The following is a 26,204-nucleotide window of genomic DNA, read 5'->3' as shown; positions in this document are numbered from 1 at the left end:
AGCAGGATTTTAGAAACAAAAGTAAGCCCCATAGACTTAATACTCATGATAGAAAGGAACAAACTTCCCTTAATTATGAACTCTATATTCCCATTAATCACAAAAAAAAGACGAATGCCTGGTTATTTCTTTAAAATACAGGGTGTTCGTAAATAATGTTTCCGATTTTAATATTTTTTTATTCAGAATTATTTCACACTACACTGATGAAACACATACCAGCTGAAAGATCAATTCAATAAGTTTTATTAAAATTGGCACTCGAATGCCAGTTTTGCATTCTACCCGCTACGAAGCGCTACATTCTGCGGTCTTCAGTGATGAGGCGATGTTCCACCTGTCGGGACAAGTGAATTAACACAATTTACTAATCTGGGCAGTGAAAATCCCCATGAGCTTTTTGAACATGAAAGGTAGTCTCAAAGTTAACGTTTTTGTTTGCAATGTCTCTAGAAAAGCTGTACAGGCCATTCTTATTCTTATAGGGTTTGTCTACTCGGACATGGTCAGTGAATGGTTAATGTCACAGCTGCAGGAGGACATTACAGATGTGAATCAACAAGACGGTGCACCTCTGCATTTTCATAATGAAGTGAAGTCGTACCTGAACAAATATCTCCTCAGCACTGGATTAGGCATGGAGGCCATATGGAATGACCTCTGAGGTTGCTGATCTGACACTAATAGATTTCCATTTGTGGGGTTATGTGAAGGACAATGTGTACATCCTTCCGCTATCAATGATACTACAGTAGCTGAAGGCATGGATCGCAGAGGCGTTTGGTAAAATTGATCGCAAAAAATGAAGCACAGCATGTGGCAGGAGATTGAATATTGCTATGATATTGCTCGAGTTACTCCTGGTGCCCACATTGAACTTTACCAATGATTTTATGTGTCTTCGTAAAACTTATTGAATTGATCCTTCAGCTGGTATGTGTTTCATGAGTGTAGCTTGAAGTAATTCTGAATAAAAAATAACAAAATTGGAAACATCATTTAGGGACACCCTGTATAAGGTTCTGCTATGACAACATATTTCAAGACTTACTAAATGTTTTATTCTGTAAAAATTTTGTCTTTTGTCAAATTGTCCAGTAGCAGGTCTCGATTATCAAATCTCTAACAAATTACAAATAATTAATTAGTTCTATCTGAGCTGACATGAGGTATAGCATAGTTAAAACTTCTTAATACTAACACAACAAAACTTCTTTATATCTTTCACCTGTTTTGAAAGCAGAAAATTCCTGAAGTTCTATAGTACTGAAACATAAAAATTAACAATAATGTAGCTTCATTCACATCCAGATATTAGACTGGATGTGTACGAAAACTGAAGAATACTTACTGAAACTCGAGACTTTAACACAGCCACAATTTTGGTCACTTTATTCAGAACATCACTTCTGTACTGAGAAATTGTGTTTATTAAAACTATATTAGAGAAATAACAAATACTAGGATTTTTTAAATGACCCAAAAAAAAAAAAAAAAGTGTTTCCTCCCAAAGCTGGTCAATATTTTACAATTAAAAGAAAAAAAAAATTATTCTCTCACTTCTGTTAACGAAACGAAATGTATTTATTTTGAGTTAAATTTTCATGTCATTGCACAGCCTGTCATAAATTACATGGTTCAAAAGGCATTCAGATGTCAAATTGCAGTGCAAAAATGCAAAATCTTCTGACATTTACAAAAATAGAATTAAAAAATATATATATAAAAACAAACTCAATATGAGCTGAGAAACTATAATTAGGTACATTATTTTCTAAGAAACACTTTACCCCATGGTCAGACAAATAATGATTACAATTTGTCTTTTTCGATATCAATGGACTAATTCAAAAGGGAGATTCATACGAAAACAACACTTCAATAATAGTTATTATGTAAAACTGGCATTTAGATGTCCATGAATCTTTATATATATATTAACCACAGGGGTTCACATCTGGTGAGTATGGGCTGGGCACACCCAGGATCCTGAGCTGGATGTCATCATTCTTCTCTTTCTTGGTGATTCCCTTCTACTTCTACTCTCTCTCTCTCTCGGAGTAATTCAGAATTTTTTTTTTTTTTTTTCGATGGTGCAGAATAAGCCTCAGGCTTCTTTGCACCATATGGCTAATAATAATCCTTGACCAACAGTAACACCACACATTACAACCACCAAAGGATACAAGGAACAATTAACCATTGATGCTGCAGTTATGGAGCAAGCCTACAAGAAGCACTGCAACATATATATACAGCCTATATCAATTATCACAAGGCCTTCGACTCCATACCTCATAGCTGGCTAATAGAGACCGTGAAGATTTACAAGTTCAATTCAATAGTGACAAACTTCCTAGGAGCAACAATCGCGAAATGGAAGACCACCATTAAGCTTGAGAACTTGACAACCAGGCCAATCCCCATCAAAAGAGGAATCTTTCAGGGAGATGCTGTAAGCCCACTGTGGTTATGTCTAGCACTCAACCCACTATCCACCATGCTTAACGGCAGCAAGTATGGATATAATTTCAAAGAAGGAAGAAAGAACCTGTGCAACCTCACTCACCTGATATACATGGATAACATCAAGCTCTACGTGGAAACTGAGAAGCAACTCCAGCAACTACTCCGGATCACTGAAGAATTCAGTGAGGACATCAGGATGGAATTTGGTCTAGACAAATGCAAGACCCACACACTGTACCAGGGAAAACTAGTAGGCTGAAACTACCAGCTGCTGACTGGTAAAGAGATCAAAGCTATGACAGAAGGAGAGACCTACAAATACCTAGGGATGATACAGGCTCAGTATTTAAAGCACAAGGAAATCAAGAAGTGCCTGACCAAAAAATATCATCAGAGACTTAAAAGCAAAATTGAATGGAGGGAACCAGTTAAACCCATAAACACCTATGCAGCTCCAGTACTAACATACTACTTTGGGGTCATAGATTGGAGCTAGACGATATCATGCGAAAGACAAGGACAATGATGACCAAGAGCCACCAACACCACCCGAAGTCAGCAGTGGAGAGACTAACAATAGCTCAGAACGAGGGAGGAAGGGGCCTGATAGGGCAACAGAAAACAGCAATAGTTAACTAAAGCATTACTTCAAGAACGACACAGCACCACTCCCCACTCCACCAGGCTATAAGGAAGATAGATAAGTGGTATATACCACTCAACCTAAGGTGGAGCCCCTCCTGCCCAGACTGCACAAGAAACAAAGTTAGAAAGATGGGCAAAGAAGACACTCTATGGCAGACACTACAATGATCTCCATCGAGATCACATCGATAACATTGCTTCCAATGCATGGCTCACAAGTGGGACGCTCTTCCCCTAGACTGAAGGATTCATGCTGGCCATCCAAGACCAGGTAAACATTATAAACTAGAGAAAATACATCGTTAAGAAACCCGGAATGCCAGATGACACATGTTCGACGATGCCACATGGTCTTAAAAATGATCCAACACATCACAGGGGGATGCAAGGTGATCACCCAGACTGAGTACGCACGTAGAAACGACTGCATAGCCACGATAATACATCAGAAGCTAGCTAGGAAATACCAGTTGACCAAAGAAAGTGTACCATACTACAAGTACAAACCCCAGGCAGTACTAGATACCCCAACCAACAAGGTGTACTGGGACAGTGCCATGATAATGGATAAGACCATCCCGCACACCAGACGGACATAACCCTTGTGGACAAGATGGAAGTCTACCTACCTGATTGACATAGCAGTGCCCAACACTAGCAATGTCCAGAAAACCCATGAAGAAAAAATTAGGAAGTACATGAACCTGAGACATGAGGTCAAGGAGATGTGGCATATACAAGAAGTAACGACCATTCCAATAATCGTGTCAACCACAGGTATGGTGCCAAAGATCCTACATAGCAGCCTAGCAGCAATAGGTCAATCAGAGAACACCTACAAGGAACTCCAGAAAGTTGCAATCCTGAACACCTGTAGGATAGTCAGAGAGTTCGTTGACCAACAGTAACACCAGAATTACAACCACCCTATGTACTTGGTAGCAGTACCCGTCATGGAGTGACGGGTACTGCTACCAGGTACTTATATTATTTCTCCCTCCAATTAAGGGAGAAATAATATAAGATAAACAACAACAATAATAATAATAAGAGAAGACGTAAAACAGACGACCAGGAACTCTAACAACTAGTGAACTCCAGGAATAGATAATGTCCACAACTACTGGTACAAGATGCTTACTTGCACACACACACACACAAGCACCTGGCAGGGCAGTTCACCCGAATGATAAGTCACCCAGAGACAATCCTGAAGTTTTTCACTCAGGGAATCACATATCTGAAGCCTAAAGATGAAGATACAAGAAACCTGGCAAAATACAGGCCAATCACCTGCCTCCCAACAATGTACAAGATCCTGACCAGCTGCACAACCAAGAAGATATCAGACCACTTGAACATAATAAACAAACATAATGAATGAATGAAGAATGGCTTAAGTTTTGCAAATTACAGTGTCTGGAGACTAGGCACCAGCAAGGTGATCTGATAGAGGTGTATAAAGCCTTGAATGGTTTGAGCATGCTCAATGCTGATGGGATTCTTCCTCTAGCTCAGAATAATCACCTGAGAGGGCATAAATTCAAATTGAGGAAAGACAGATGTAGGATAGATGTGCGGAAATTTGCCTTTAGCCAGCGGGTGGTTGGTTGGTGGAACAGACTTCCATCCCTTGTAGTGGAGGTTGATAGCCTAAATAAGTTTAAGGCTCAGCTGGACAGGTATTTTGAACGAACAGAGGGGTGAAGGGGAAGTGGGTTTTTTTTTTTTTTTTTTTTTGGCTGGTGCTGCATAAGCTTGCTTTCTTGCATCAAATGCCTCTACTAATGCTAATGCTAATAATGGCCGAACAGCAGAAAGGAAGGATGCAAACGGCTGAGCAAAGGATGCAAGGAGCAACTAACCATAGATGTCGTGGTTAAAGAGCAAGCCTACAAGAAGCGCCGCAACATGTACACAGCCTACATCGATTACCACAAAGCCTTCGACTCCACGCTTCATAGTTGGCTAATTAGAGGCACTGAACATCAACAAAGTCAATCCGATAGTGACAAACTTCCTAGGAGAAACGATGGCAAAATGGAATAGAGGAAGTTTCCCCATTAGTAGAGGAAGCTTTCAGGGAGATGCCCTGAGCCCACTATGGTTCTGTCTAGTACTCAACTGGCTATCCACCATGCTCAACACCAGCAAGTATGGATATAACCTGAAGAAGGAAGAAAGAACCTGTACACCCTCACCCTCACCCGCCTGATGTGCATGGATGACATCAAACTCTACACGGCAACTGAGAAGCAACTACTACTCCAGATCAATCACCGAAGAATTCAGCAATGATATTAGGATGGAATTTGGTCTAGACAAATGCAAGACCCACGGACTGCACAAGGGAAAATCAATCAACTGAAACTTTTTTTTTTTTTTTTTTTTTGTTAGTTGTTGACACATCGGCTTCTGTGGCCATAATGCACCTCCCAAAGTTTTTTTTGCATTTTACTCTGATCCAAGCCCGAGGCGGGATTCGAACCCGCGACCTTTGGGTTACCAGGCAGGCACTTTACCCACCTGGCTAGCCCGGTCGGCCAACTGAAACTACCAGCTGCAGACTGGTAAAGAGATTGAAGCCATGGCAGAGGGAGAGGCCTACAAATATTTGAGGATGAAGCAGGTTCGGCAGTTGCAGTACAAGGAAATTAAGGCCTGCCTGACCAAAAAAAAAAAACCATCAGAGACTCAGAAGCCTGTTGAAAGCAAAGCTGAATGGAGGGAACACAGTTAAAGCCACAAGCACCTATGCAGGCCCAGTACTCACATACTCATTCAGGGTCATAGATTGGACTATCACCGAGCTGGAGGATGTCATGAGAAAGACAAGGACAATGATGACCGAGAGCCGCCAACACCACCCAAAGTCAGCTGTGAAGAGACTGACAACTGCTCAGAAAGAAAGAGGTGGGGGCGTGATAGATCTCATCAAGCAACAGACATCAGTGATTGCTAACCTGAACGATTATTACCAGAAACACACAGCAGTACTCCACCAGGATATAAGAAAGATAGACAAACAGTATACCCCCACTCAACCTAAGCAAGGAGTCCCCTCCCAACCAGGAAGCCAAACAAAGTAAGAAAGATGGGCAAAGAACACACACACACACACTCCAGGGCAGACACTACAATGATCTCCATCAAGATCACATAGATAAAACTGCTTCCAATGCATGGCTTACAAGCGGGACGCTGTTCCCCGAGACTGAAGGATTCATGCTGGCCATCCAAGACCAGGTAATCAACACCAGAAACTATAGAAAATACATCGCAAAGGAGCCCGGAATATCAGATGACACATGTCAATGATGCCACCTGACCTCAGAAACGATTGAGCGGGACGCACTTTCCCCCCCCAAGACCGAAAGATTCATGTTCGTCATCCAAAACTAAGAAATCAACACCAGAACTTTGGAAAATACATCAACAAGGAGCTTGGAGCATCCGATGACACATGTCGACTCATGGACAAGAAGGAAAAGGCTACCTATCTGATACATAAGGGCAGCCAACACTGGCAACCAGCAGAAAATCCAGGAAGTACACGAACCTAAGACAGGAGATCAAAGAGATGTGGCATATGCAACAAGTAACGACCATTCAAAAAATTATATGTTTCCCTTCTCAGACAGGTAACAATCCAATTTACCTTTGAATTTATTCAAACTATCAGTCACAACTACTGTGAGGGCAACTTGTTCCAGTAATGAATAACTCACTGACTAAAATAAAGCTTCTTACAATCTAATCTAAACCTCAATCACTGTAATTTGAATTTTTGACCCTTGATTTTAGAATTCTTTATAACAGTGAGAATTCCACCTTCATTCATTTTACTCATTCCTCTCAGATCCTTGTACACCTCAATCAGGTCACTTCTGAGGTGGCTGGTTGACAAGCTCTGTAGCATACATAATCAGAGTCTTTCGTCATATAGTCATCTTTCTGTTGATCTCACCATTCAAGATGCCCATCTTTGGACCATTTCAAGAAGCTTAATGCCTTTTTACAGATGAGATCTCCATACTTGAACACAGTATTCCAAATGTGGTCTTATAATTGCCTTATACATTGAGGTTATGATCTGACTATCTCTACAGGTTAACATTAGAAAAATCATCAATAGGACACCATGGGTTTTCCTGGCTGCCTGTTTACAATGTTCAGAAAACTTCATTTTGGCTTGTATTGTAATACAGGGAGATATGAAGTTTTCTGTTCTTTCTAAAAACAGTGAAAGAGAAAAGAAATCACAGATCCCTTTCCACCTCCACTGTTTTTAATTCAACCCAACCAAGTGTATAATTTATTTGCAGATTGCTATTCCCCAAGTGTTCATTTAGCATGCATTTACCTTGCATTTAGCAGCATTAAAACAAAGTTGTGACTTCTATGATCATTTTTGACATTGCTCCTTAAAGCTCTTCAAACAGAGAAGTTTTTCCTGATTTATTTTCTGCTTTATTAGTTTAAATTGTCATATTAACTTATTTTCTAGAGTAGCTTTATATTCTTAGTTACGATACTTAGTTTAAAGTTTAACTTAGACAGAGATTTTGTAGATATTACTTAGTATCGGTAACGGTATCAAATCCACGTGTCACAAACCAAATTTTTTTTTAACCAAATTTAGTCGATTTATTAACCAACTGTTATATCAAATTATCTTCTATAAGTAGATTATAGACCTAGTCAGGATCCTTAGTTTATTCTAAACTGAGATAGCGAGATTTGGAAGCTAATCAATACTTACGAGTCCGTAGAAATACCGTTCGTGAATTCCCGCCATTTTTACACGACAGCATAAGCTTAGTGTCGTATAGTGCATAATATAATATTGTCAATTAATCAGTAAATCTATTAATCTTGATAAACTTTATTGTCAATTAAATTGTACTTTTAACTCTATATATATATATATATATATATATATATATATATATATATATATATATAACGACTTAATCTAACAAATAATTAATACATAACTATAGTGGTACACGTGATACGGAAGTTGTATAAAGGGAACTCGTAGAAAACACTAGATACCAAAAAAAAAATATATATAACATAACTGTTTTGGGATATAACTTAAGGATTTAATTTTTGTTTTGAATTTTATTGAATTAAATCGGAATCATGACTCTGACCAGAGCAGCAAAGCAAAAGGCTCAAGCTAATGGGAGTGCTGTGGTTCAGGGGAGAACTGAGGGGGGCAGTTGCCCTCTGAATCACAGTCTATTAAAATGCACTGTTTGCTTGATGTTTGCGGAGCAGTCGGGTACGGGACATGATACTGCCAAGGGGGATGTCTTTGTGTGTGCACGATGTAAGGAGTGCAAGGAAATCAGGCGACAACTCAGCGTTGTTATGGGCCTTTATGAGAGCTTGAAGGACAGGGTGGATGCCCTCGAAGGAAATAAATTGAGGGGCCCATCAAGCTCTCAGCTGCCCACATCAACGCCAGAGCTTGCACTTGGTCATCAGGCAACACAGAAGCAGCCCCCTAGGCAGAATGCGCTGGTCCCACAGGAACTAGTAGTTGTTGGTGACTCTATTGTCAGGGAAACGGGGAACATCCTTTGTAAAAAGGATAGGTGGAATAGGACCAGGGTATGTCTGCCAGGGGGAAAAGGTTGATGACGTTGTAGAGCGGATATCATCTTTTAAGGGCACAAAAGGTGATATAGTTGTACACGTTGGCACTAATGATATTAAGAGTAGGAGACCGGCGGAATTACTTAGCAAGTACAGGTCACTGTTGAAAAAAAGCCGTGAATTAGGGTTGAACTTGAAAGTGTCTGCAATTCTGCCCAGACACGATAGGAGGGAGTATATGATGAGAGCCTTGTCGATCAATTCGGCCCTGGAGGGATTGTGCAAGGCTCAAGGGGTAGAATTTTTTTCAGCCTGGACTGTACTTGTTAACAGGAGAGATTGCTTCTACAGGGATGGGATACACTTAAATAGAAAGGGTGCAAGAATTTTTGCTGATGCTGTCGAGGCAGTGTTAGGTGGGTCGGAAAACTGCTAGTTGGGGGGGATGCAAGGACTAATAGATTAACAGTAGCCAGTGGCAGAGGTGGAAGTGATTCTTGCACTGCTTCTATTGAAATGAGCAGAAGTCTGAAAAACAAGATGCAGGATATTTCAGAGACTGCTGGTAGTCATTGTGGTACAAGTAAACACATGGGTTGTGTTAGGGTAGCTAAGAATAGAAACAGGTGCATGTATACCTGCGTGTACACCAATGCTAGGAGTTTGGTAAATAAATTTGATGAATTTGAGGTATTGCTCAAAACATCAAAGGCAGATATTGTTGGGATATCAGAGACGTGGTGTCACACAGATATAAGTAATGCGGAACTGGAATTTGGGGAATACAATGTGTATAGAAAGGATAGACAGGACAGGACAGGAGGGGAGGAGGGGTTATGCTATTAATTAAGAAACACATAAAGTCCAAGGAAGTGAAGCCAGTCGACATCGATGGACAGGGCAGCGTCGAGTCAGTTTGGTGTGACATAAGCATAGGGAAATCAAAATTGAGAGTAGGAGTGTGCTATAGGCCTAATGACTCTGATGAGTATAATAAGATATTGTACAGGGAAATAGAGTGGGCCAGTAAATCAGAGAGTCTTATAATGGGGGACTTTAATTTCCCAGATATTGACTGGAATTTGTGGGTTGGTCACTCGCACACTAGCAAGGCTTTTGTGGATTTATTGGATGATTGTTTTCTACATCAGCATGTTCGTGAGGCAACAAGAGGGAGCAATACTCTTGATCTGATTATCAGTAGTGATTCTTCATGCATTAAGAACCTGCAGATAAATGAACCACTAGGTGGCAGTGATCACAGTGTGTTGAAGTGGGATTTACTCAAGGAGGAAACTACCATCAGAGGTAAAGGGAAGGGTTTTTGTTTTCGTAAAGGCGACTATGATGGTCTGAGACAGTATTTAAATTCTATACAGTGGGACCAACTGATGATGTTACCAACAGCAAACTCAAAATGGGAAGAATTCAAGGAACTAATCTTGGAGGCTACCAGGCTTTACATACCAACTAAGAAATATTGTTCAAGGTTTAGGCCTAAATGGTTGTCAGATGAACTAATGAGACATGTGGCAGAGAAGAAAAATGCATGGGATACATACAAATTAATGGGTGACATGGAAGCCTATGATAGATATAAGTTGGTCTGTAACCAAGTCACAAAGGAGATTAGGCAGGCAAAGGCAGACTATGAAAAATCCTTGGCAAAGGATGCAAAGAAAAACAGAAAAGAGTTCTTTACATACTTGAACTCGAAAAGGAAAGGGATGAATCAGATTGGTCCACTGGATATTGATGGTTCAACAGTTGAGGATCCTGCTCAGGTGGCTAACAATCTAAACGAGTATTTTGCATCTACATTCACGCATGAGGAGTTATTCAGGAAGGAGAATGATGTAGGTAAAGTAAACATTGGCAGTGAGCTGGATGATTTTGTAATAACTGAGAGGAAAGTGGAGGAGAGATTGTTGAGGATAAACATAAAAAAGGCACCTGGGGTGGATGGGATCTATCCAGTTATATTAAAGGAGGCAGCAAAGGAAGTATGCAAACCCCTAGCCATAATTATGAGAGCTTCTTTGGACTCAGGGGAGGTACCCATAGACTGGAGATGTGCAAATGTAACCCCAATTCACAAAGGAGGATCAAAGGCTGACACAAGTAATTATAGACCTGTTAGTTTAACTTCTGTTCCAGGTAAATTAATGGAGGCACTGGTTAAAGAAGCACTGCAGGATCATCTAGACAAGAATTCAGTTATAGCTCAGACGCAGCATGGTTTTGTTAAGGGCAGGTCTTGCCTGACCAATTTGATTGGATACTATGATGTAGTCACAAAAGAACTGGATGCAGGGAATAACTTTGATATTATATATTTGGATCTTAGAAAGGCTTTTGATACTGTTGCACATGGAAGACTGCTGCACAAATTGGAGCAGTGTGGCATTGGAGGCAAATTGCTGCTATGGATAAGGGGATGGTTGAGTGGCAGAAGACAGAGAGTGGTAATCAATGGACACTGCTCAACGTGGACTAATGTTATTAGTGGAGTTCCTCAAGGTTCAGTGTTGGGTCCGTTGTTGTTTTCGGTGTTTATGAATGATATTGATGATGGGATATCAAGTTTAATGTCCAAGTTTGCAGATGATACAAAGGTTGGCAGGGTCGTTAAGGACAATACTGACGCTATGCTGCTGCAACAGGATCTGGAAAGGTTGAACAGATGGGCTGAGAAGTGGCAAATGAGGTTTAACATCGAGAAATGTAAAGTGCTGCATATGGGAAACAGTAACCCCAGAGCAACGTATCAACTCTGCGGTACTACACTGACAGTGGTGGAGAATGAAAAGGACCTGGAGGTAATTGTGCAGGCAGATATGAAGTTCTCTGAGCAGTGCAGACGAGCTGCAAGAGTAGCTCATGGTGTCTTGTCAATGATATACAGGAATTTTTCTAGCAGGGATAAGGAGGTGATTATTCCCTTGTATAAGGCAATGGTAAGGCCACATCTTGAGTACTGTATACAGGTCTGGAGGCCTCATTTCAAGAAGGATGTAGAGCTGCTGGAACGGATACAGAGAAGGGCAACAAGATTAGTAAATGGAACAAAGGGTTGCTCTTACGAAGAAAGGCTTAAGTTTTGCAAATTACAGAGTCTGGAGACTAGGCACCGGCGAGGTGATCTGATAGAGGTGTATAAGGCTTTGAATGGTTTGAGCATGCTCAATGCCAATGGGATTCTTCATCTTTCTCAGAATAATCACCTCAGAGGGCATAAATTCAAATTGAGGAAGGACGGATGTCGGATAGATGTGCGGAAATTTGCCTTTGGCCAGCGGGTGGTTGGTTGGTGGAACCGACTTCCATCACTTGTTGTTGAAGTTGATAGCCTAAACAAATTTAAAGCTCAACTGGACAGGTATTTCGAACGAACGGAGGGGTGAAATGGGAGTGGGTTTTTTTTTTTTTTTTTTGGCTGATGCTGAATAAGCTTGCTTTCTTGCATCATATGCCTCTGCTAATGCTAATGCTAATGCTTTGAATCTATAAAAATCTTCCTGAAGGAGCACTGCTTGGCACTGATCATTAATCACTCTGTCAATCTTAACGTCATCTGCAATTTTTTACATCACACCTTCTATCCCTTAGTCAATGTCATTTATGAAAATAAGAAACAATAGTGGTCCAAGAACCGATCCTTGAGGGATCCCACTGCTGACGTTACGCCAATCTGAAGAATATCGATTAATTGCAATCATCCACCTTCTGCCGCACAGCCACCGAGCAATCCATCTTAGAATTTTTTACCAGTAATCCCAACCTGTTCAAGATTAGAGAGCAACCTTTCATGGGGGACCAAGGCTTTGGTAAAATCCAAATAAACTATGTCAAAATTATTCCCTAAATCCAGCTCTTGAGTATCTGCATCAAAATAGCCTACTAGGTTAGTTAAACATGATTTTCCCTTAACAAAACCATGCTGTGTGTCTTTCAGAATGCCATATCTAAATGACCCTGGACTGCACTCTTAACCAATCCCTCTAAGATTTTTCATACCACTGAAGTTAGACTAAGTGGTCTGTAGTTACCAACTTCAACCTTAGAACCACTTTTATGTATTGGCGATACATTGGCACTTCTCCAATCGAAAGCAATTTCCCCCGAGTCCAAAGATGCCTTCATAATTACCTTAATGGTTCAATACACTCCCTCACGCTCTCCCTCAAGACTACAGGGTATATGCCATCAACCCCGGGTGCCTTATTTGCCTTTATGCTGAAAAGTTTTTCTAATAAACTAATTACATCATCACTAATTACTCAACTCTAATTATGACATTACTAATTTCATATGGCTCAACCAAACCTGCACAGCCTATTCTTAGTCAGAACTTTTGAACACTTTTGTCAGAAAAAAGACTGATGCAAAGCGCCTATTCAATTCATCTGCAAAATCAGCTGGGTTGTCTGGGTATCATTGTCTTTCCCACCAATTTGCACAAGGGTCTAATCTGATTAGCTTTCTTCTTTAATGTACTCACATACATGAAATATTCCCTGTCCCCATTCTTTTCTCTCTTAGCCAATGCTTTCTCATACACACCCTTGGACTCCCAGACCTTATTTGTGGTACTATTATAGATCAACTTGTATCTGTTGCAGGCTTCAGTACTTTTCATTGCTCTGTAACTGTGCCATGCCATATTTTTCTGCTCTATTTGACCAGCCAGCTCTGCAGTAATCCATTTCAGCATCCTCCTCCTCCTGCAATATTTTCTTAAAGTTAAGCATGCGTTCATGGTTTCAGTGATTTCTGCTTTAAAAGAACAGGCATTCCCCAGCTTATGTAATACTCGACTTACGGAAATTTGACTTTACGTAAGTTTTTGCCAGCCAGTACAAGCTTAAAAAAATCGTCAAAACATATTTTTCATCCCATAGGAATAAATGGAGGTATCATGAAAATATCGCAATGTGAACCCAAAAACACATTTTTTTTTTTTTTTTTTTTGGTAATTCGTTCCAAGACCTCGGACGTTAAAATTTTCGCTATAAAACTATTTATCTCTCTAAAAGTATTTTTTATAATGGAAATTGCACTACACTTTCATCGTTATTATATGTTCCGTTATAAGAATCAATTTTGAATGCCTTTGTAATTATTTTTTAAAACACATTTCTGGAGGTCATACCATAAAAAATAAAAACAATTTACACTTTCTGGTTTATTGAGCTTTTCTGTTAGTGCAATCTATTATAAATGGGTAGTAAACTTGATCTTATTGCATTTGCGATAATCCCGATGACTGAATTGTGTGGGTTTTTACATTATTACAGTGAAATGTGTTTCCCCTTCACTGAAATCTTCAATCATATAAAAAACATAAATAAATTTTCAGAGGTCTTCTCTTCATTCCTATTTACTTATTACAATGGTGAAGGGCAAGTGCAAATACATGTCTAAGCAAGGTGAAACTGTGAATGGCTCAGCAGGGCTAAGAAACGAAACAAAATTGATTTAGAAATTAAGATAAAAATGATTAAGAAGTAAGAAACAGGACAAAGTTTGCCATCTATTGCACGGAATTAGGTATCACTACTTCAACAGTGAATACTATTTTAACAGACAGTGCACGTATAAAAGAACACGTCAAAGGATCAATGCACTTAATTAATTAAGATCAACAGTGATCACAAAACAGCATTCAGGTGCTATATCGAAGTGGAAAAGTTATTAATAATATGAATGGAAAATCAGATTCAGAAGCAAGTGCCCCTGAATCCAATGGCCATTCAAGCAAACGCAAGAAGTATTTATGAAGATATTAAGGATAAGTATCTCCAAGCCAAGTTTGTGGCAAGCAACAGGTGGTTTAATAAATTTAAGCATTGTGCTGGTTTCCAAAACATTAAAGTATGCAGTGAAGTCGCCAGTGCCGATTCTGAAGAGAAATTTTGTGATATGTTGGAAAAAACCTCTTCTAAATCTGCACAGCCCTCAACTTCCACAGCGGCGTACTTATCAGCTGAAGAGTTAATTCTGGCAACGATGCCCGAAAGGTAAAACTTGCTAATTTATGCCTGTCTCCTCTCTCTTTTTGTCACTTTATAATTTTGTAATTTGGTACACTCTTGTAATTTTTCCTGCATAATGAGATAAAAAAATTGAATAAATAATTCTATTTACGTGTTCATCAAACATTTTTTTTTTTTGCTTCATTCAAATTCAGTGCACATAGTTGCAAGTACTGCATAAGCATTTAGGGAAATTCCGACTTAGGTAAAATTCGACTTAAGTAGAATTCCGCAGAACGCAACCACTACGTAAGCGGGGGAATGGTTGTATTCCATAATTCAAATGTATTCGCTATTCCTCGACAATCAGCTCAATTTTCAGATGGCATATAGCACCGTAAACTGTAAGAGTACCCTCTTCTGAAGTTAAAACCTTTACCTTTAATTATTGCAACATCTTTCTTCATCTTCCAACTGATGACTGTGTGGTCACTGCCTGACAACTGTTCCTGTACTTTAAGCCCTGTGATGTCATCTGATTTGTCAGTAATGATGAGGTTAAGAATATGCTCACCCCTAGTACTACTTTCACTAATATGCTGGTACAAATAATAATCATCTAGTTCAGCATTTCCCAATTCCAGAGGGTCCACAAAACGTTCAGAAGGGGTATCTAGTAATACGTGTTTACACACACACACACACACACACACACACACACACACACACACACACACACACACACACACACACACACACACACCTATATATATATATATATATATATATATATATATATATATATATAATCTATTATAATTAATGATATCAATTATAGATTGAACATTACATCAGTCTGTAATCTAATTACTATAGTAAGAGTTTGATTGGTATTATATAGGTACTCAAAGTGTATTAACACACATGCATAAAAGTACTCTGCGGGCCATAAGGCCAAAAGAACCTATAAAGACTGAGATAGCCTGTGTTGGTCTACATTGGTATACCCTAGAAATAAACATATAATTAGCAATAATATAAACATATAAATTAGAATAAAATAAAGTAATGATTATGTAATTAATTATTGATATTTGGATACATTGAATCGAGCTTTTTCAAGGACTTACCCCATTCAATATATCACCGATTCATTTTATACATGTGCACATGTACAAAATAAATAAAAAATCACCACAACTGAAATGAAAATTATGGTTGGCACTCCTTTTTTTCTGTATTATATTCTTTATACAATATTGGTGTATATACACCATAGACAACTCTTAAGAAACTATGACGTAGTTGTTGTAGTAGTCATCATTTGCTCTGTTTCTCATATTGTGCTCTTCCTTCACAACGTGTTGCCATGATATTGCACTACCTCGACTAAGTAACGCTTCACTAATAGAGAAGACTATTGTTACTTATTCTCAGTGAGTACTACCACCACCCAGACGACACTATTTCAAGGCTATTGGCCTATTATCAGTGGATGGGCTGGTACCCTGGTATTGCAGACATGATGACCCAGTTGTGAAGATAATCACACAATATGAGAGATGCCAAAAGGTGTATATGTTTTAAGAGTTACGTTTAAGAGTTAAGAGGTGGTACTCACTGAAAATAAGTAACAATAGTCATCTCTATTAGTGAAACGTTACTTATTCGAGGTAGTACAATATCATGAAAACTCGTCGTGAAGGAAGAGCACAATATGAGAAACAGCGCAAATGATGCCTACTACAACAACTATTTTGTAGTTTCTTAAGAGTTGTCTATGGTGCATGTTCACTGATAAATTATATACATAATAAACTCTTAACGTATTATGCCTTGTGCATTTAGTTATTTTTGAGTATTATATTCTGAATATTCATTTCAAAGCTATCTGTCGGGCTAGCTGTTATCTTGCAAGTTTGCTTGTTAAATTTAAAGATTAGCATAAATTCGCCTGTATGTTTATTATTTGGACCTAGTTAAACAGGCAGATAACAGTCAGAAACAGTTGATTGTTTGTTGTTGTTTGTTATTATTTGGTTTTTAGGAGCATTAGCAACTAAGGCCATATTTCTCTGATCAGAAACAGATAGCCTTGCTAAATATTGGTGGGATATAATGAATAGGGTTAGCCTTTGAAAAAAGTTCCAATCAATGTATCCAAATATCAATAATTAGCTAAATAATCATTACTTTATTTTATTTTTATATGTTTATATTATTGCTAATTATATGTTTATTTCCAAGGTGTAACAATGTAAACCAACACAGGCTATCTTAGTCTTTATAGATTCTTTTGGCCTTATGGGCGGCAGAACAGTTTTATGCCTATGTTTTAATACACTCTGAATATCAATATAGTACCATTATCTCTTATTACAGTAATTATATATATATATATATATATATATATATATATATATATATATATATATTAGTTTGATTGCTTAGATTAATTAAATTTTGGTGTCTATTTTCTATAGGGTATTAGGTGTATCCTGAACAGGAGATTTTGTTAGCGTTTTAAGTCTAACCTATTCCTAGGGGTCTGTGGTGGTGGTGTTCAAATTATATAATAACTAAAGAAGTTAGTTATAATTCTAATTATTTAACTTTAATTAATAATATTAATCAATACTAACTAACATTCCCTTACCTGGTCATCTATCCGCTACTTTCATCAGGGGCTTTGAGTGGATCGATAGCCAGTTTTAAAGGAATGTCTCATAATTACCCGTTTCTGTTAACTCCTTATCAGTTTTGCCTTATTAGTGAGATTATTTTTCTCTTTTAGATTATTTAATTCATTGAAAAAGGATAGTTTTATGTCAATTTGTCTTTCAGTTTAATTTTAATTTTTGAAAATTTTTTAATACTTAATTTAGGATTCGGCAAACTGGTAGAGGAGAAACAAAGCCCAACGGGTAATTATCGGAATAAACGAGTGGAGCTATACTTATCTGTCCGGTGGTGGTCTTTCAGTAAATGAGGGGTTAGCCCTGTTCATTGTTTGTTTTATCCCTGGTTTGGTTTTGAGTGCGCAGTCGCGTCTATTGTTGCTTGATATTGTTGTAGGGTGATATTTTTGCAAGTCATCCGATGAGTGGGTTGATTCCTACGTCAGCCAGGGTGCGGGCCGGGTTAGGGCAGCCACTGTTGCTATCCCAGTGGATGAGCTTTATAGAGCTCTATAAAGCTCATCCACTGGGATAGCAACATTGTAAAACACATATACGGAAACACAATTAGGAACCAAACAACCAGAATAATAAAAATATGCAGTAATGCAGAAAACACAACAGAAGCAATTAACAAACTGATAAAAACACTCACAAAAAACAATATACCCTACAATTATAGCAAACACCACATAAAAGCAGCCACACTTATAAATAACAAAAATCAAATATCAATATCAAAATACCTAAATTAAGGTCCGGATCTCTACACTCAGAGGAGGCTCGTCCTCTGACCGCACTATAATCCGGCTTCCTATATTAACCCACCCTTCAAAATAAAAAATAAAAAATTAATTTGTGTGTAACGAGACGCAAGGTAACATTCACTTTACAGGAGGCTGTAAATATGTAAATAGCTATCCCCGAGGACAAAACGGGCTGTTATTCCTTAGAAAAGCTATACCGGCCCAGTCCAAAGAGATAGCAAACCAACTTATGTAAATAACAAAAAATAACGCTTGTAAATAAAATACAACCAAATCACGTTATTTTCAAATTAATGTTCACCACGGAGTTAAAACGGAAACAACCCCCCCCCCTAACCCGGCCCGCACCCCGGCTGACGTAGGAATCAACCCACTCATCGGATGACTTGCAAAAATATCACCCTACAACAATATCAAGCAACAATAGACGCGACTGCGCACTCAAAACCAAACCAGGGATAAAACAAACAATGAACAGGGCTAACCCCTCATTTACTGAAAGACCACCACCGGACAGATAAGTATAGCTCCACTCGTTTATTCCGATAATTACCCGTTGGGCTTTGTTTCTCCTCTACCAGTTTGCCGAATCCTAAATTAAGTATTAAAAAATTTTCAAAAATTAAAATTAAACTGAAAGACAAATTGACATAAAACTATCCTTTTTCAATGAATTAAATAATCTAAAAGAGAAAAATAATCTCACTAATAAGGCAAAACTGATAAGGAGTTAACAGAAACGGGTAATTATGAGACATTCCTTTAAAACTGGCTATCGATCCACTCAAAGCCCCTGATGAAAGTAGCGGATAGATGACCAGGTAAGGGAATGTTCGTTAGTATTGATTAATATTATTAATTAAAGTTAAATAATTAGAATTATAACTAACTTCTTTAGTTATTATATAATTTGAACACCACCACCACCACAGACCCCTAGGAATAGGTTAGACTTAAAACGCTAACAAAATCTCCTGTTCAGGATACACCTAATACCCTATAGAAAATAGACACCAAAATTTAATTAATCTAAGCAATCAAACTAAAATATATCAACCACGTATAATAGTCCAATTGCCCATGGCAATGACATTAACGTAGCAAGGGACAAATTAAAAACAATCAATTAGACACTAACTAAAATAATAAAAACACATAATATATATATATATATATAAATGACCATTGTTGGTCTTGTGTTCCTCTGTCGAGATGGGGCATAATGATCACTCTATTTCATTTTATTTATTTGGTACAGTACTGTAATTGGTTTTCGCTTCATTTCTAAGTGATATTTCACAGAATTTGTACCAGGTGCTAGTCAAAGGGTGCCATTAAATTTCATGTAAATTGGCATTTTCAAAAATATTTGTCGTTATTTGACATTATATATTTTGGCTCTTTCTAAATTATTGTATGAATGTTTCCTTCTGCAATACCCTTTACTTCACCCCCTCTCTTTTTGTTTCATTTTACAAGTATGGTTTAGTTTATTTTCACTCTATTGGTTAGCCATGCTACTGCCATTTGATTTAGTTTTCACAGGGCTCTGCAATCTTTTTTTTTTTTATTTTTATTTATTTTTATTTTTTGAAGGGATGTACAGATCTCAGTGGTTTGGGAGCCGCTGATCTAGTTTATTTAAAAGTTTTGTTCCCCCATGTATTATTCCACCTATCCATGGCAAAATGGATGGGTGGAATAGGACAAGGGTATGAGTTTCCCCTTCCCCTCCCACTTATTCCAATCAATCTGAGGTAGATTAAAGTCACCCATAATAAGCCATCCACACTTGCTTGCCCATTCCATTTGCATCTAAAGACTCTCATCATATTCTTCACAATCTTCTGGTGTGTAGATTACACACCAGAAGATTGTTCCTTTGCTTCCTACTAATCACACTACAAAGATTCTATGGTGGTTGATGTAACTTCAGACAGCAAAAGCTCTTTTTGCGTTCAGGTTGCTTTTGATAAGATCTCCTATCTTTCCTATCTATCTACCACTCTTCCCTATTTGTTATAAATACAGTATACATATTATAGTGGAACTCATCATCACCAATTTCCAGATGGCACCACGTTTCTGTTAGTCCTATTATATCAGCATTAGTTGTCCTAACCAGCAGTTCAAATTCAGCCATTTTATTGACAAATAAAATGGCTAAATTTTAAATGTACCTATGTATTTACAACCGCAAAGAGAGCTTGAGTGGAGTACAGCCAACAAAATAACTTTAATGCATTTCTTCAAAGTGGAACCTAAGCAAAAATTATTTTACCTCTGAGCTGCATCGGCGCTTGGAAAACGAAGTGTAGCAACACTTCCAACTATCGAAACAACTTTTCCTCCACAGTTATCTGAAAGCTGACGCAAACGATTATGAATTTGCCGAGTATCGCGATTCAGAGGCAGGTCGTTAACTGTAAGTTCACAACTTCTGTTGTTTGGACCCTAAAAAAGAAAAGATAGTAAATCCACACACATGCATATATGGTATAATACAATTTAATGGAACTAGGTCTGCTATGGTTACTTTTCAGTTTAGGAAATCTGTCAGCTGGGAATTTTTGTTGCATACATACAGAAATTTTTAAATTTGATGCTCAAATCAGGCTAAATGATGAGCAAAGAAAGAGAATTTTGACCACCTCGTAATGGATAAGTGTGTAAAAATTCTGTTGTTCTATTGACCTAATCAGCATATTGAATCATATTCAATAAATAGCTTATTAGTCTGTCATGTTCATAAGTTTATTTTGAAATTTTTAGCTTGGGATTTTGTAAGTTTCAACTAAATATACCTAGAACTTTTGTATCAGTGATTTGGCATGAATATCATATCTTGTAGTTTGTACTGCAGTGTGTGTATGTGATAAGAAAATTGTATGATTTTACATATGGTGTAAAAGGTATCTCAAAAGTTCAATTCATGAAGGTTAGAATTAACAGATAACTTATCATTTTTTAATTAACTTATATCTTTACATGGGCAATGATATGGCATAATACATAAAACATAACTCGATAATGTAAACTCAGCATTGTAATATATATATATATATATAATAATCTAAACTTGATAGAATAATATGTATTATTGCTGCATGACCGGTGCATACTGTTATTATTGCATTTAATTATATGTGACATCTGCTTAATGCTGATAATAAGTTCCGGAAAAACAGAGTGCTAAGTGAATCAACGCTAAGCGAGCGCCGTATTCCAATTACATAATATATACATTTCTGAGTTGTAGTCTGCACCATAGGATATTTTCTAATAAATAATGGAACAGCTGTCTTTCCCACTGCTAAATTCAATTCTTTATTTTTTATAATTGTTTTTAAAGTTGAACCTGCCAGTCCTAAATTACTATGAACACATCCACGTCATTGACCGGAATCAATTTGCTTCAAAACGTCTAATTTAATATTCGAACTCAGTCTTCGCACCATATCCAGAAGTTGATTTTTCATTCTTATCCACCATTATTCACTCTTCAAAAATGTAACTGCGTTGCATTAATTATGCATTTCTATACGTTAAGAGGTCTAAAACTATACTGAGTGATGACTTCAGATAAATGCATATAACGCACATATCACAAGCAATACTGCATATTCCTTAATTTGATAATTTTTTTTAAAATTTTCATCTAGGAACTATGTAACAAGTTACTGTAGTGCAATTAAATTAGCGTGGAAGAGAATTTCACTTAGAGTGGGGAAATGTTTTAATGCTGTTTTGCTGTTCATTCTCAAGCTATCGACTACATCAGATGAAACATTTTTTGTTAAACATGCCAAAAATTCAATCTGTAAACAAATTTAATTAAAAAATTCAATCTGTATGCTGGTAAAACAGCATTACAGTAAGTTGTGACAGCGTTATAGTAAGATACGGGTTATAATATAAGAACAGCATTACAGCGAATCAGCGTAAAGAGAACAGCATTATAACAAGGGCTGTATATCAGTTTAGCGTAGTATTCTCAATAAAATTGAATTTGAATAGAAATCATGCCAGAGGGCAGCAATACCAAGCAGTTAGAAGTGCTTGAAGTGCTTTTGTAAGGCCCCCCTGGAGTTGGGGGCCTTACAAAATGTACTTTAATATTTACAAATTTCTCTGGAATGGGATGTGATATAGGCAAGGAGAGAGAGAGAGAGAGAGAGAGAGAGAGAGAGAGGGAGAGAGAGAGAGAGAGAGAGAGAGAGAGAGAGAGTGTGTGTGTGTGTGTGTGTGTGTGTGTGTGTGTGTGTGTGTGTGTGTGTGTGTGTGTGTGTGTAGAGGATTTGAGGTGGAGAACTGCCCACCTCAAAGAGCTTGCACTTGGACATCACGCAACAAATGGCAACCCTTCAGGCAGAATGCACTGGACCCACTAGCCAGGAAGTAGTTATTGTCTATTACTCTACTGTTTGGGATACAGAAAATCTATTCTGCAAAATTGGATAGGTGGAACAGGGCCAAGGTACGAGTTCCAGGGCACAAAAGTTGATGATGTTGTAGGGTAGATATCTTTTAATGATGTTGAGAGTAAAAAATATCAGGACTTATTTAACAAGGATGGGGAAATGCTGACAAAAAAGTTGCAAGTTAGGGTTAAATTGTGCAAAGCTCGTGGGGTAGAATTTTTCTCAGTGTGCTCTGTGCTTGTCAACAGGAGAGAATGCTTCCACAGGGATGGGGGTTCATTTAAATAGAAAGGGTGCAAAAATATTTACTGATGCTAATGAGGCACTGTTGGTGGGTCAAAAAAAAAAAAAGTGTTAGGTTGTGGGAGGGGGATACACAAACTAAAGGATTAACAATAAATGCGGAGGTGAAAGTGATTTTTGCACAGCTTCTATTGGAACACAACCCAAAATGCACTGTACTGAGGATTTCAAGGCCTGACATGAATCTTTTTTTTTTTTTTTTTTTTGTTAGTGCATCAGTTTCTGTGGACATATTGCACCTCCCAAAGTTTTTGAATTTTCTACTCTGATCCAAGCCCGAGGTGGGATTCAAACCCACGACCTTTGGGTTGCCAGGCAGGCACTTTACCCACCCAGCTATCCCAGTCAGCCTGATATGAATCATCATGGAACAAGAAAATGTATAGGCTCTGTTAAGGTAAGCAACAGAAAGAAAAAGTACATGTATATTTGAATGCACTTTGATGCTAGGAGCATATTAAATACATTTGAAGAATTTGTAGTGCTGCTCAAGTCATCAAATGTAGACATTATGGGGATATCAAAGATGTAGTGCCACTCAAATATAGAGGATGCAGAATTTGAATATGGAGAGTAAATGTTACAGATAGGACAGGAATGGGGGTAGTGCTCTTAGTTAAGAGGCACATAAAATCTAAGGCAGTGCATCTTTGCACATGGGTAACCAGTTCAATGTTGAATCAGTTTGTTGTGACATAAACAGTGGGAAAACAAAAATGAGAGTATGAGTGTGTTGTAGTCCAAGTGTGGAGAGTTGGCATCTATGCCTTTTATTGTTTAAGTTGAAGAATGCAACAAAGGGTCAGAATTTTGAATTGGACAAGAAAGCTCAAAAAACAATAATAGCCACTATCAAAGACTTATCAAGAATTCAATTCATCAATAGACAGCAAATATACTTCAAAGAAGGTTATTTTGAAAAGGGAAGAGCACTGGTAAACCACAAAGAAATTAAAAATTAATGGTTGTCTATTCCTGAAACCACTTGTTAAAGATCAACCTGAATATAAGGCAATGATTAAGCCTCACCTTAAGTACTGCAAACAAATCTAGACACACATCATTTTAAGAACTATGTGCTCAGTTAGAATTAGCCAGGAGCCCAAAAGAGTAATCTTACCAAAAAAGTTCTGCAAATAACGGTGTCTGGAAATTAGGCAATTGCAAAGTGGCCAAACCGAAATATTTAAAGCACTTATGTGCTTGGATTAGCATTAGCATTAGTAGAAGGCATATGATGCAAGAAAGAAAGCTTACAGAGCATCAACCAACAAAAAAAAAAAAAAAAAAAAAGAGAGAGAAAACCTTCCCATTTCACCCATACAGTCATTCCAAATGTTTGTCTAGTTTTGCCTCAAATTTATTTAAGCTGTCAACTTCCACGACAGATGAAAGTTTATTCTAGCAATCAATCACCCACTGGCTAACGGCAAATTTCCACGCACATCTATTCAACAACTGCCTTTCCTCAATTCAAAGTTATATCCCTTCAGGTTAGCAATCTGGGCAAGAGGAAAAATCCCATCAGCATTGAGCTTGCTCAATGCTGATGGGATTCTTCAGCATCCCATACCATCGCTTGTTGCCCTTCTCTGTACTTGTACCAGAAGCTCTAAATGAGGCCAGCAGACCTGTATAGAGTACTCAAGGTGTGGCCTGACCATTGCCTTATAAAGGTAAAAGGTAAAGGGCAGCCATTGCCAACCCACTGCAGGATGGAAGCCTCCTCAACAATTCATGTTGAGGGAAATGGACCATAATCTGCCACGCTGCTCCAATGTGGGTTGGCAGTTCAACTGTATTCAGCAGTCAGGGGCTTGAACCCCAGTCAACTCAAAGAGCGTGTGCTACTGCACTCCCGCTCTTGACCACTCGGCTATGAAGGCAGGAGATAAACACCTCAAGAATTTTTGCCAGAAAAATTCCTATATATCACTGACAAGACGCCATGAGCTACTCTTGCAGACTATCTGCACTACTCAGAAAACTTCAATTTTGTCTGCACAATTACTCCCAGGCCTTTTTTATTCTCCACTACCCTGAGTGTAGTACCACACAGTGTATACATTATTCTGGGGTTAGTGCTACCCATATGCAGTGGAGTCAGTCAGACGCATAGCACGATAGTTGTGTTCCTAGAAACTCTCGTGCAATGCAAAATCTTGCAATAAAAATAACGGGCCCTATGGGGAAAATAGGGTTAGGTGCTGACCACCCAAGGTTGAACACACATTTGTAACCAAAACTTTGCCAAACACAATAAATAATCGTAATAAAACATTTACGTATATTATTACGATTATTCATAGTCGTAATATTCGATTATTATACGTAATAAAATACTTACGTATTTTAGATAATAATAAACTTCTATTATGAGATGAATGCTGGTGTCTTTTTTAATAGTTTTGAATTTTACATTGTATTCAAAGTCTATTCTTTTTCTTAGTCGTAATAAAATACAGTAGATTCCAGTTTTTGGTCCACTGGTTAATCGGGGCAGCCGTTTATTTGGGACAAATCTTAAAAAACAGAAACCAATTGAGAAAATAGCCAGGGTTTACTTCGCTTAATTGGGACAAAATGCCGTTTAATCGGGGCAGGAGACCGCAGGACTGGAAATTACCCTATGATTTGTCTCCGACGGTACCACGTGGTTCGATTGAAATTCTGGAGGTCACAACCATAAAACAAATACAATTAGCAATAACCTGTTTATTGGGCCTTTCTGTTAGTGAAATCTATCATAAATGGACAGTAAACTCGATCTTACTGAATTTGCAAAAATACCGACAGCTGGAATTCTGTGGGTTATTACGGTGAAATGAGTTTACACTTTCATGAAATCTTCAATCATATAAAAAAATTAATTTTCAGATCTTCTCTTCATTCCTATTTTTAAAGCTTTGTAACTCGCTACTCCGTTCTCACTTGTCTCACTTGCGGGTATCGTGTTACTTGCAATTTGTATGTGCCATGTTTTTTGTTATTGATTGCTTACTGTTTTTTACTGTTTTAAATTTTAAACCCCCCCGCAACCACAAATGTCAGTGAACAGAAATGTCAACTAGTTCATATGTACATATTACAGTACATATTAATTATTCCGATTATCACGTATATTCTTCCGATTTTCCCGTATCATTTAATTTTTTAATTGGAAGGTAATAAAGAGTAAATTTGTGCTTAATATATCTTTATTTTTATAGCCTGTGGATAATATTCCTCATATTTTCTCTAATTAGAATCACTGTTTAATAGAATTAAAATTCAATTCACAAACGTAATCATAATGACCGGAGCTTTGTATAGTGAACGGTACTTTACTATTGTGAGTTC

At 37.8% G+C, this 26,204-nt stretch overlaps 1 protein-coding gene across 4 annotated transcripts in view; it reads right to left on the bottom strand.

Moving 5' to 3' along the window:
* Marf1 (meiosis regulator and mRNA stability factor 1-like protein) overlaps nucleotides 1-26,204 on the bottom strand; it is a 1,146,796-nt gene that overhangs the window by 881,181 nt on the left and 239,411 nt on the right. For all 4 annotated transcript variants that reach the window (XM_090377798.1, XM_090377799.1, XM_090377800.1 and 1 more), the window contains exon 6: nucleotides 20,423-20,595. In XM_090377798.1, coding sequence (XP_090233924.1) covers nucleotides 20,423-20,595 — 173 coding nt within the window. The remainder of the gene's footprint in view (nucleotides 1-20,422; nucleotides 20,596-26,204) is intronic.

This window comes from Mastigoproctus giganteus, chromosome 7 (genome assembly GCF_048544385.1).
Source record: "Mastigoproctus giganteus isolate SK-2022 chromosome 7, ASM4854438v1, whole genome shotgun sequence".
NCBI lineage: Eukaryota > Metazoa > Arthropoda > Arachnida > Uropygi > Thelyphonidae > Mastigoproctus > Mastigoproctus giganteus.
The sequence above is the reverse complement of the archived record's forward strand: the minus strand, read 5'-3'. Positions and strand labels throughout refer to the sequence as shown.